At 48.5% G+C, this 12,460-nt stretch overlaps 4 protein-coding genes across 4 annotated transcripts; 2 read left to right on the top strand and 2 right to left on the bottom strand.

The window, feature by feature from the left end:
- Nucleotides 1-177: 177 nt before the first annotated feature.
- On the bottom strand, nt 178-1,811 carry N7455_004014 (uncharacterized protein; the record flags this gene model as incomplete). Its single annotated transcript, XM_040959683.2, has 5 exons — nt 178-597; nt 657-1,051; nt 1,105-1,296; nt 1,355-1,616; nt 1,677-1,811. 5 exons carry the CDS (start codon nt 1,809-1,811, stop codon nt 178-180), a joined length of 1,404 nt encoding a protein of 467 aa, XP_040809947.2.
- Nucleotides 1,812-3,129: 1,318 nt separating this feature from the next.
- On the top strand, nt 3,130-5,957 carry N7455_004013 (uncharacterized protein; the record flags this gene model as incomplete). The annotated part of the gene is made up of 3 exons (XM_040959597.2): nt 3,130-3,883; nt 3,967-4,602; nt 4,654-5,957. The coding sequence occupies 3 exons, from the start codon at nt 3,130-3,132 to the stop codon at nt 5,955-5,957; spliced, it is 2,694 nt and encodes an 897-aa protein (XP_040809924.2).
- Nucleotides 5,958-6,699: 742 nt separating this feature from the next.
- Nucleotides 6,700-8,404, bottom strand: N7455_004012 (UPF0183 domain protein). The gene is made up of 2 exons (XM_040959608.2): nt 8,240-8,404; nt 6,700-8,180 (listed from the first exon to the last, which is right to left on the bottom strand). Exons 1-2 carry the CDS (start codon nt 8,298-8,300, stop codon nt 6,718-6,720), a joined length of 1,524 nt encoding a protein of 507 aa, XP_040809926.1. The 5' UTR covers nt 8,301-8,404; the 3' UTR covers nt 6,700-6,717.
- A 271-nt stretch (nt 8,405-8,675) lies between these two features.
- Nucleotides 8,676-12,344, top strand: N7455_004011 (putative kinesin family protein (BimC); the record flags this gene model as incomplete). The annotated part of the gene is made up of 3 exons (XM_040959648.2): nt 8,676-9,140; nt 9,193-11,340; nt 11,391-12,344. The coding sequence occupies 3 exons, from the start codon at nt 8,676-8,678 to the stop codon at nt 12,342-12,344; spliced, it is 3,567 nt and encodes a 1,188-aa protein (XP_040809962.2).
- Between the last annotated feature and the right edge of the window lie 116 nt (nt 12,345-12,460).

Genomic DNA, 12,460 nt, shown 5'->3' with positions numbered 1-12,460 from the left:
TGTTTCTTTTTCCATAGTTGATGTCGCAGAAGTATAATTTAAAATGTATAGAGATCAGTGATATAAGTTAACTTCGGCCCGTTGAGATAGTTATAGGAGACACGTGAAACACCAAGCCCTCGAGGACGATTGTACATGAATCTAACTCAATCCCTTCTCTGCCGCCTCTCAAGTATTTTAGGTAGAATTCGAGTTATCCGCACAAGAGAAAGCAGCTGACCCGCCGGACTCCGCGTAGGAGTTGATGATCCCAACTACTGTCCCATAGGTGCCAGCAACTGTCAAAAAGCATCCAAATGCTATCACAAAGGCACTAAAGCAAACCATGGGCAGCCACGCTCTGGACTTGTCTCTACCCGTAGCCCAGTTGTCATACAGCCACATACAACCGTAAGGTTGAAAACATAGAATAGTTCCAAGCAAAGCACCGATGAGGGAGACCAGAGCATCAAAGGCAGGAATTGTGCTGGCAATGATGTACGCAATCACAGTAACGCCAAAGGTGCAGCCAAGCCAGGAGAGCCAGTGGGTTGGAGTGTTGCTATTCAAGTGTGGAGACCCGCGGAGAAGGTGGACAAAGATGTACTTTGCAGGTATCTATAGACAGTATAGATTAGTTGGATGCGCTATGATGTTTTGGTCTCTGTGGGCCTTACATGTATGACAATCGTCGTGGTAACAACCAGCCCTGGCAAGGCAACCCCATAGGCAATCTGCTTCACCACCCCGCCAGCTGAGCCCAGAGCTGGTGAGGCGACGTAGGAGCCGCAGTAGTAATAAATAACGCAGGAAATGACAGTGTAGATGGAACTCACGCAGGCCTGGCAGATAAGCAAGGCTGGCGTGTATCGGCGAGGATTGCGCATCTCGGATACAATAGCGAAAAACCCAGGTGTGCCCGAGAATGCAAACGTGAGATTAGAGATCGCGGTAATACCCTCGACGAAGGAGGGATTACCAATGATCTTGAAGTCCGAGGACCAGGGTGTCTGAGTCTGCGGTGCAGAAGGGGGGCGGTCTTGGACGCCAACGGCGATAGACACAGTCAGAACTAGAGGAGAATTTAAGTATATGCTTTAAATATGTACCAGGAGAGAAACAAACCTGCAGCAAGAATACATGGCAAGCCAACCCATGCTAGCCAGGTGATACGACCGAGTGTTCTCACACTACTAGTAGCGAATCCAAGGATGGCGGCAATGGCAGCGAAAGCTGCAGTGCATATACCATGAGTAGAAACTGAATTTAACCCGATGGTAATCCCAAGTATACCAGAGGCACTGACAAATATGTAGTCTGGATGGTCAGATGGTCAGTAAGATAGCCTATATATTTGTTATTGGGGTGCACTTACATAGGCAAAACACAACGGACAGCACCCAACGACCAATTGGGCCAAACATCAAAGCTCCGGCATCATCGATACCATAAACCTCGCGATGGTTTAGTTTGAAGGTACCAATCACATATTCAGACCACGTAGTGATCCCACCGATGGCAAGTAGGCAAATCACGCCTGGAACAATCCCCAGGGCATCGAAGGCACTCGGAATGGAGAGAATCCCCAATCCAATCTGAGACTTCATCATCAGAGTCACAGTTCCTAGAAAACCAACCTAAAGAAAGGTCAGCTTGGTGTGAGAGTGACTATGCAATTCCAACTCGTTAATATGCACATTGCGGTAGTTTGGCCCGTCTTCTGTGATTTCTCCAAACACGACATCGTGAGTCGTAGTTTGTGTGGGCTTTATAGCAAGATCATCTTTTTTTTCGTCTGTGGGCTCGTCCTTGGGTAGTTCGTAAGCATCCATGATCAAGGTTGATGCAGAGTGTAAGTGGAGTTGTTAGTCCTTTCGAGAGGTCCCTATATATTCCCTTTTATAACCTGCAAGGAAGTATTATTGCACATTCTTGACACCAATGAGAGCCAATGCGGATTCTATTACTCGTTTCAATCTATATAGATCCACACACGCCCCCGCACCCCCCACATCTCTCCCTGAGGAGATTCCTGTTATCATTTCAGGGGTGGGGGGTTGAAGTGTGTGACTCGGGAAGTAACCCGAACCATTCTCTACATCGATATAGGCTTGGGGCCCTTGAACTTGAGTTCTTTCCTGTTTTTCTTTTTCTTCTGAGTATTACTCGACTTTGAATATATCTAATTTTAATTAAACCAAGGAATCAGCATCCCGAAACATTGGGATCGGCCAGACCGAGGGCAATTTCCTGCATCGGCTAGCACACCGACATGGCGTGGCAATAGGTTGAAGGTGAAGGTGAAGCTATTGGAGAATGGACATTAGGCACCTCCAATCTACATGTTTAAACAATACCCGTTACCCTGAAGAACATGGAGAGAATCTGCCTCGAGAGAAAGAACAAGGGAAATACTACTAAGTCCAAATTACCACCCAAAAGGGACAAATCGCCTATTTAAAGATGCTATACAGTAGCGACCGGTATCGCCTTCCACGTCAAGAATAGAGAGATCGTCTTTCAAACCCTAATCACATGATACGCTCATCCAAACAAGAATAGCGCGTGAATAATTCGCTTTGTAGTGAACAAGGTAATCAATACCAGAAGTTCAAAATACCAGTATGGAAGATACAAGTCTGCAATTTGAGGCTTAAACTGGAAGTTCGATGCAAATTGGGCAAACATGGCAGCCCTTGAAAGCGCAATCTATCAACAGTTCTCCACTACACAAAAATGATTGGTTGTGAGAGCCTTTTGACTACGCCTCACTTTTTAACCCCGCTCTCCATTCCTGAACTCTAGCTTTTATTGCCTAAACTTAGGGTAGGCTGTATAATAAATCTGTTTGTCTCATGTTCAGAGAGATTCATAAGCTATTCGATCTTCAAACCTAAACGTTCTTTTTATTTTTTTCATTATGGCAGCCAGGGCCTCTCTATCCCATGGCGATTACACAGTCGGATGGATATGCGCTTTACCCTTGGAGATGGCAGCCGCAAAGCTGATGTTAGACTCCATACACCCGAGTCTACCACGGCCGCCGACTGACCAAAATACGTACATTCTGGGAAATATCGGGGATCACAACATCGTTATTGCCTGTTTACCAAGTGGTGCTATGGAAACGTATCAGCTGCTACAGTAGCGATGCAGTTGCTCTCGACTTTCCACTCTATCCGGTTCGGTCTAATGGTCGGTATCGGTGGAGGGGTACCAAGCAGCAACGCAGATATTCGACTAGGCGACATTGTGGTGAGCCAGCCAGCGGACACATCTGGAGGCGTGATTCAATACGATCTTGGCAAAGCGTTAAGTGGTGGTCAATTCCAGCGAACAGGGATACTGAATCGGCCACCTAAGGTCCTGCTGACTGCCCTCGCTACACTCCAAGCCCACCACTTCACCGAAGACAGTCGAGTCTTTGAATTCATATCCGACATCCAAGCCAAATTAAAATCGCGGACGGCTGCGAATTTTGTACGACCGACTAAAGGCGACTTTTTATACCAAACTGAATATAACCATAGAGCATCAGCTACGTGCGTCGATTGTGATAAGTCAAAACTGATTCTACGGCCTTCTCGGGATCATGAAGAGCCAGTGATTCACTATGGACTGGTTGCATCTGGAAATCAAGTAGTGAAAGATGGCAAACAGAGAGATCAGCTAGCTCAGGAGCTAGGAGTGTGCTGTGTGGAAATGGAAGCGGCCGGGCTTATGAATGACTTTCCTTGCTTGGTCATCCGGGGCATTTGCGACTATGCTGACTCACACAAGAACAAGGAATGGCAAGGATATGCGGCAGCAGTGGCAGCAGCCTATGCTAAGGACCTTGTTTTAATGGTTCCAATCGACCAGATTGAGACTACTCCAACAGCACGGAATACTCTAGCAAATTCTGGTAAGAGTTTCTAGATCTAAATTCGTGGCACTCCTTAACTATCTGATTTGAATTGATGACTAAATCAAGCTTTCCGTGTGTAGTCCACCGCTTCAACATCCCCCTAGACCTTACCGCAGTTCCTGTGATTGAGGAATTTATAGGGCGACAAAACGAGCTAGATAATCTATGGCAGTATCTCCAACCAACAAATTCGCCATCGTGGAAAGTTGCAATCCTTCATGGGCTTGGTGGGATGGGAAAAACACAGCTAGCGATTCGCTTCGCGCGAGATCGTAAAGATGATTTTACGGCTATCTTCTGGCTTAGTGGCAAGGATCGAGATACGCTCTTACAATCATTAAGCTTTGCCTTGAACCGACTACCAGGACAGGGTTGGGATAGCGAGACGACTAATAAAGGAGAGGTAGAGCAACGAGCCAGACATATGCTACGGTGGCTAGCATTAGAGGGCAACTCGCGCTGGCTGATCATTTTTGACAACATCGATCAATACTCCCCTTTCAATAGCGCTGCTGATAAGGGATATGATATTGCCGAATTTTTCCCCAAAGCAGACCATGGCTCTATCCTTATCACTTCTCGGCTTCAAACGCTAAGTGAGCTAGGGAAGTCTTTCCCAGTTCACAGGCTTGACTCTCATACCTCAATTGAATTACTCCTACAGAGCAGTGGTCTATCAGCAAGGAACACCACCAGCAAATATGATATCGATCCAGGTACTAAAGCACTTCCAAAAAAGACGTTACAAATAATACTAATATATACAGATCTCCTTACTCTTGCCAATCGTCTAGATGGACTACCTTTGGCCATTGTTATCGCCGGGGCTTTTATGCGGGAAACTGGAACCAGTATCACTAAGTACTTGCAGTACTACCATGAAGATTGGTCTAAGCTACAGCGGCAATCAAATCCTGGACGTCAGTACCAGCAAGGCAATATGCTACAAACATGGATGATCTCATATCGTGAAATCCAGAGGCGTGACCGAGGGGCAGCAAACCTTCTACTGCTACTTGCCTGCTTCGATAATCGTGATATTTGGTTCGAGTTATTAGAAAATGCATCTAATAGCTCCGAAGTTCCAGATTGGCTCGAAAGAGCCATCTCAAGTGAACTTCGGTTCAGAGATTGCGTGAGGCCCTTGATAGAATTCTCTGTTGTTTACACAAAGCAACAAAATGGAAGCTATGCGATGCATCCTGTAGTACAGGATTGGTGCGTCCATATAGCCAACACAGATAAAAGTGTGAATTCCCTCCAGCTTGATGAGCTCGCACTCGTATGTGTTGGATACTCGGTCCCTGATGCAAGTAAACGTGATTATACGACGCTAGAGCGACGCCTTATTCCACACGCGATTGCAGTGCGCAATAGACAATACTCTGCCGACAATATTTCCATTTTGGGAGGATTTCATGGACTTGGCAATCTCTACTCTGATCAAGGGAAGCTGAAAGAGGCAGAGGAGATGTACCAGCGAGCATTGGTAGGCTATGAGAAGGCCCTCGGCCCAGATCATACATCCACTCTAGATTCAGTCAACAGCCTTGGCCTTCTCTACTCTGATCAAGGGAAGCTGAAAGAGGCAGAGGAGATGTACCAGCGAGCACTGGTAGGCAAAGAGAAGGCCCTCGGCCCAGATCATACATCCACTCTAAATACAGTCAACAACCTTGGCCTTCTCTACAGAGATCAAGGGAAGCTGAAAGAGGCAGAGGAGATGTACCAGCGAGATCTTGCAGGATGCGAAAAGGCCTTAGGCCCAGATCATACATCCACTCTCACAACAGTTAACAACCTTGGCCTTCTCTACAGAGATCAAGGGAAGCTGAAAGAGGCAGAGGAGATGTACCAGCGAGCACTGGCAGGCTATGAGAAGGCCCTCGGCCCAGATCATACATCCACTCTAAATACAGTCAACAACCTTGACAATCTCTACAGAGCACAAGGGAAGCTGAAAGAGGCAGAGAAGATGTACAAGGGAGAACTGCCAAACAATGAGAAGCTCGAGCCCAATGCTAGTACGGCACGGCGGGCTATTAAGAAATTCGCTAGATTGTTTAAATAATAAGACTGCAAGACTTCCATGCCTGTAATGGAATTCGGAAAAATAGCTACATCACTGCAGTTTATCTTCTGCATGACTTAAACAGGATCATAATATCACAGCGTCCATGTAAAGAAGGCTATGGCGAAATCATTGATATAACCGAAGCCTGAATATATCTATCCTGTGGACACATGATGCACGAAAGATACCATTAATTTACTCAGAGTCCCGTCCGGTAGATAATACTTGTTTAAAGGTTGGCCTGGTACGTTTTAGATCTGTACTACTAAATGTACAGATACCCAAGTTGGTAATTTACTTGTTCCGTCGTACGATTCACACTTGAAACAGATATTGAAATATTACTTAACCAAATATGGATTAACGTATCATGCGATTAGGTATGTGTTGTTCGATATGGAAGGCGATAACTAGCGGTCGGCACTGTACATACTCATAACAACCGCCCATCAAATCGTTATGTCTCAAGCGCAGCATCCCCATACCGACACCCATCATGAAGTCTCAAGTCTGTATTCCCATCCGCAGCATCATACAGCCTGGATATTTGAGAAAGAGAGAGATGGGAGAGTAATCAGGACGGAGGCCATTTTCAGATTCTCCACCTTAAGGTTATCTATCAATCACAGCTACACTCTACTTGTGTTTAATGGTCACATATAGTTTCACATTGAAAAAAATACCTAAGATTATCATGATTCATAATGCATTGAAATATAGTATAGAGTATAAAAAAAGCGCTTGCGATAGTCTCAAATCAGTACACTGTCAAACAGCTCACGGCCCCATTCTTGAGAACTTCAAATAACAACCCAGGGAACCCAAAAAGCTCCGTGTTGCCTAATCCACCATCTTGCCCATCGGAACCACTCCGAGGACCTTTAGCCGTACTCTCCTCCCAGCCACCGAGGAACTCAACACTGCTCTCGGGACTGTCTCCCCAGCCACGGTTCAGCACCATTGGCCGCTGCAGAGCACGCTCTTCGGCGGGGCTGGCGTAAGATCCTTTCCAAGTAGCGCGCAGCCGCTCTGAGACTTCGTCATAGGGTGACTCTGAAGTCAGACAGTCCCCAGATTCATCCAATGGAATTAGCCAGCGACTGCGGCGGTGACGATTGAATGGATAAGATCCTGGGACATTCCCATGAAGAATAATCTTTGTCACTGTCAGCTGGGAAGATGGTGGCTGCGGCGATGGATCTGGAAGACCTGAGGCGGGGAAAGCAGGTCCAGGTGTTGTGGGATACGAGATGAAGGCATCGAACCCATGGTGGAAGTAGTTCAAAAAGTAGTCTGCAGGCAGTGAGGTGGGGTCTCCAATATTGAAGGTAGCCATCTCTTCGTCAGAATCATCAGTTACGCTGTTAGTAGATGAGTGATCGCCGTCCGGAATCTCGATTCCTCTGCCTGGAGAGGGACTCAAGTGCAGGTCCCCACCCCCAGTTGCACGATGAATCGAGATGCGGCGGTCATTCTTACGGTAGATTGCGTCGGGTGGACCGAAGTCAGCAATCAGATCCTGGGGAGTCGTCTCTCCCAGTGTTATGTATAATGGAGAACCCGTCCTTCGAACCACTTCAAGTTTCCCAGCGCCCAGAACATGCCACTCCTCGATTTCATCCGCCAGTGATTCTCGGGATTTGCCAATCAAAGCCGACGATCGTGGGTACTGTGTCTGTTGCGTGAACAACTTGCCTCTAACCTCAGGCCATGATGACCCTTGGAAGACTGACATGGATGTGGCCGGAAGGGCGGCCGAGGAGGATAATAACGCTACAAAATCACATTGGTCGGACCAGGCAGAGTGCTGAAGGGGGAACGAGAATGCCACCCCGGGATACGAGAGCACGTAGGTGCCATATGGCGATTGAGGATCTGCCGGTGGTACATATTCTCCTGGGTATGAGGGACCAAACAAGCGATTGTAGACGTGCCGGAAGCTGGGACCGTGCGAAGACAAGGGTTGTTCTGCTGACTTCCCACCTTTGAGAACATCCTGGTTTTTGTATACCAGGTTCACTCTAGAGAAGTCGAGAACTTCGATCAAACGGAGCCTCTGATCAGGACCGTCAAATCGAAGGCGCAGGCCATTTGAAGGTAACTGCAATATCACCGGTTTTCGAAGCGGATCTGCGGGGGAGTAGGATAGGTCGATGGCGGGATAGGTTTGTGGATACGACTTGACGCGGGTGAGGACATTATGGAGGGAAGCGCCCAGTGCTTTGTAAGTATTAGCGGGAGTAGCTGAAAGGGTTGTGAGACTAGACAAAGAGACATACTGATAAACCCAAGTCCTTTCCCGGGGAATATCTGCGCCTGCGATGGGGAAGTAGTAGTCATAGTGGTCTGTCTGTTTTTATGACCCGTCGACTATGGGTGGACGAGAGTCCATGCGATAGTCGAGCTATGCGTATTAGTTAAAGGGGGGGCGCCTAGAGGTGCGGAGATGTAGGGGAGTCAACATGATATGAGGGGGGTGGGATAGCGATAAGAGGGCGATGACGATAGCGCAGCCGACCGAGTCATGTGAGAGGGGGAAATGACTGGATTACGTAAGGTTTGTTTATGTTTTCCCGTTTGAGACGGAGCTCCACTGATATACACAACGCTGAAAGACTCCGACGCAGTTGGTGAAAAGATCAAATCGACTTTTAAAATAACCCTCGAATCTTACTACAAACCCCACAATTACACTCCGAGTGTCGCATTGTCAACATGGCCGGCCCACCAAGGCCCCCGTCCACCCTCCCCACCACGAGGAGGTCGGGTTTGCGCCAACCGGTTCGACGAGCAGGTTCGGCAGTCCCAGAACGCCATGCACCGCCGGCAGTGTCTACACAATCAGTCAGGTCCTCTGCAATGAGTGCACCGCGTGTGGCAAGGAGCCCCGAAAAGTCGAGCGCCGCGAGTAAGAGGAAGGAGAAAGATTTTGAACGAGAAATCAACGAGGACACGAGCATTCATGTGGTGGTGCGCTGTCGCGGCCGCAGCGATCGCGAGATCAAAGAGAACAACGGTGTAGTCTTGTCAACACCAGAAGGTGTGAAGGGCAAGACCCTCGATCTCTCAATGGGACCGAATGCAGTTTCAAACAAAACATATGCTTTCGACAAGGTCTTCTCCCCCGCCGCCGATCAAACCACTGTCTACGAAGATGTGGTTGTGCCGGTCCTCGACGAGGTTAGTATAGTTACCACGTATAAAACCAAAGGACCGCGTTAATTCCTTACAGATGTTGGCAGGTTACAATTGCACAATCTTCGCATACGGCCAGACTGGAACGGGAAAGACATACACCATGTCAGGTGACATGACTGATACATTGGGCATCCTGTCTGACGATGCAGGAATCATTCCCCGTACCCTTTACGCCTTGTTTCACAAGCTCGAAGACACAGAAAGCACAGTGAAATGCTCCTTTATTGAACTTTACAACGAGGAACTCCGCGATCTTCTGTCATACGACGACAGCACCAAGCTCAAGATTTTCGAAAACGAGAAGAAGGGAGGACACAGCACAATGGTTCAGGGCATGGAGGAGACCTACATCGACTCTGCGTCCAGTGGAATCAGATTGCTTCAAACAGGCAGCCACAAGCGCCAAGTGGCAGCGACAAAATGCAATGACCTCAGTTCCCGAAGTCATACAGTTTTCACTATCACCGTTCTCACAAAGCGCACGACCGAATCTGGCGAGGACTATGTTAGCTCCGGCAAGTTGAACCTAGTTGATCTCGCGGGCAGCGAAAACATCGGACGGAGCGGTGCAGAAAATAAACGAGCAACGGAGGCAGGCCTCATCAACAAGAGCTTACTCACTCTTGGAAGAGTGATCAACGCTCTGGTGGATAAGAGCTCGCACATTCCTTACCGAGAATCAAAACTCACGAGACTGCTACAAGATTCACTTGGAGGACGAACAAAAACATGTATCATTGCCACTGTTTCGCCCGCCCGCAACAACCTAGAGGAGACCATCTCTACCCTAGATTACGCCTTCCGAGCCAAGAACATCCGCAACAAACCCCAGATTAATTCTATCATCTCCAAAACCAAGCTTCTGCGTGATATCGGGATGGAAATTGAGAAGCTTAAGAGCGAGCTCATTGCCACCCGGCATCGCAATGGTGTCTACATGACGCCTGATGCGTACGAAGAAATGACGATGGAAAGTGAATCGCGGCGAATCGTCAACGAAGAACAGCGTGCCAAGATCGAGTCGATGGAGGCAAGCCTTCGCCACAAGGTCCAAGAGCTACTTTCTATCACGGGCAATTTCAACTCATTAAAGCACGACAATGAGGACACTCAATCCAAGCTCAAAGAAACGCGTGAAGTTCTCAACGAAACAGAACGGTTCTGGAAGGATACCCAGGAGAAGCTGGACGAGGAGAAGATTGTGCGGAAGGCCCATGAAAATACGGAAAAGCAACTTCGTCACATTGGTGCCGGCCTAGTGACTACTTTAAACGGTACCATTCAAGACGTGAATGGACTGCACGCGAAGTTGGATCGCAAAGATAATTTGGAGACTGACAACCGCCAAACCTGGCAGACCTCAACCGGTGAGGTATCGCATGTCACAGAACGGGTGGATGCGCGCATGCAGATCTTCCAGACGCAGCATGCGAAGCTGCTCGAGGAGATGTCTGGCAAAATCCACCAATTCGTAGACCATGAACTGGACACTGTGCAGTCTACCCGCTCCCACCTTAAGGATCTTGATGCCTCATTTGACAAGGCCGAAGCAGAGGCCAAGAATAACACCTCCACTGCCCACAATGAGATGAATGAAGTTCTCGAGGAGATCAAGGTCCTTCGAGAAGAAGTTAAGTCCAAAGTTGGCGAAGGCCTGAATGGCTTGTCAGCTGCTGCTGCTCGGATCTCCGAAGAGGTTATTGGGGAGTTCTCGGAGTTCCACTCCCAGCTTCACTCGTCGTACAGCACACTTGGTAAGGACTTCAAGACCATGTTCGAGGACATGGCAAAGCACCTCGACGAACAGAAATCTGAGGTTCACAAACTACGTCTCGAGCTCCAGGCAGCTAACCGCCAGACGGTGGAGGCCAATAGAAAGGCTTCATCCAATCTAGCACAGGTCCTGGAAGAGGAACATGCGAGTGCACAAGCCGAGCGTGAAAACCTTATGTCTCACATTCGGGGACTCCTCGAGGACTCAAGCCATAAACAAAACAACCGTCTCAAGGGCAAATTTGATACCCTTCGCACCGACATCTCGGCATCAGGCGACTCTCTTGAGCAAGCGACTGCGCAGCACGACAGACATATTGATGAATGGATTTTCAAGGAGGAACAGTTTGCCAAGGACATCACTGCATCCAAGGATGAAATCAAAACCAGGATGCAGAATGATTGGGAGGTAAGACCGCCTGACATCTTTGGGTTGCGAAAGGAGGCTAACGACAGTAGACTTTCGACCAGCGTAATGCCTCAATTCATCGGGCAACGGAGTCTGTGCACCAGGAGACTGTGCGGATTGTTGATGCTCAAATGAGCGACATGGGCACACAAATGGAAGCTTTGGATGACTTCGTTGCGAAAGCACGGTCCCAAAATGGCCGCTTCCATGAATCACACCTCGGCAGTTTGAATTCCATGGTTAAGAATGCCCGAGAGTCCCGCTCAAACGTCTACGGGCAACTCGATGGGTTCACTGGACGAGTCGAGCAACTCCAGGATGATGTCGATATGCATACCGAGAACCTGGAACAAGCCACTGCACCTTTACACACTGAAGTCCGCCAGCCACTTTTGGAAATGCGGTCCAACATCCAGAGCCACCCCCTGAAAGCGTATGTCCCAACAGGTATAACCCCTCAGAAACGACGGTACGAATACCCTTCGGAAATGCCTCAAACGGAAGCTCACGACGGTCTTCGCACTCGACACCGGACATCCAAGCAGTTTACGGCTCTGCCATTCAGTGAGGAGGAACAACAGGACTCCCCTGCTCCCACTTCGCCCCAGGCTTCATCGCCCAAGAAATTCGTGTATAATGATACCCCGGAAGAGGTAGGCCATTCTCTTCCATCATCCGCAGCCCCACATTCCAACACTGGCCTTAGAGAAGTCGACCTCAACGTCGCCAGACCGGTCGTGTCTGATGGCGACGATGCACTACCTCCCACCAAGCTGGAAACCCCCGCGTTGGCCACATCCATGGACCTGGACGAAACGCCAGAAAAGGAAGAGCCAGAACCTTCCCGCAAACGGCGCCGCTCGAATTCAAACAACATTCCCGAAACCAAACTCCCCAAAACCATGCTCTCAAAAAGGATGGCTGGCATGAAGGAGGGTCGTGAAAATATGCCCCCTTCGGCCATTGCCAGTGGCCGAAGATTCAGAACCCGCACCTCTGATTAGGTGGATTCCATGTTATTTTCTGCGCTTTTTTTTTGTTCTTCTTTTCTGACAATTTTTGATACCCGATAGTCGCTGGGCTTTCCACTCTAGGTTGGAGTTTTTGGCTGAGAAAACAG

The sequence above is a fragment of the Penicillium solitum genome (assembly GCF_028829755.1).
Source record: "Penicillium solitum strain IBT 25940 chromosome Unknown utg000003l_segment0_segment0, whole genome shotgun sequence".
In the NCBI taxonomy this organism is placed as follows: Eukaryota; Fungi; Ascomycota; class Eurotiomycetes; order Eurotiales; family Aspergillaceae; genus Penicillium; species Penicillium solitum.
The sequence above is the reverse complement of the archived record's forward strand: the minus strand, read 5'-3'. Positions and strand labels throughout refer to the sequence as shown.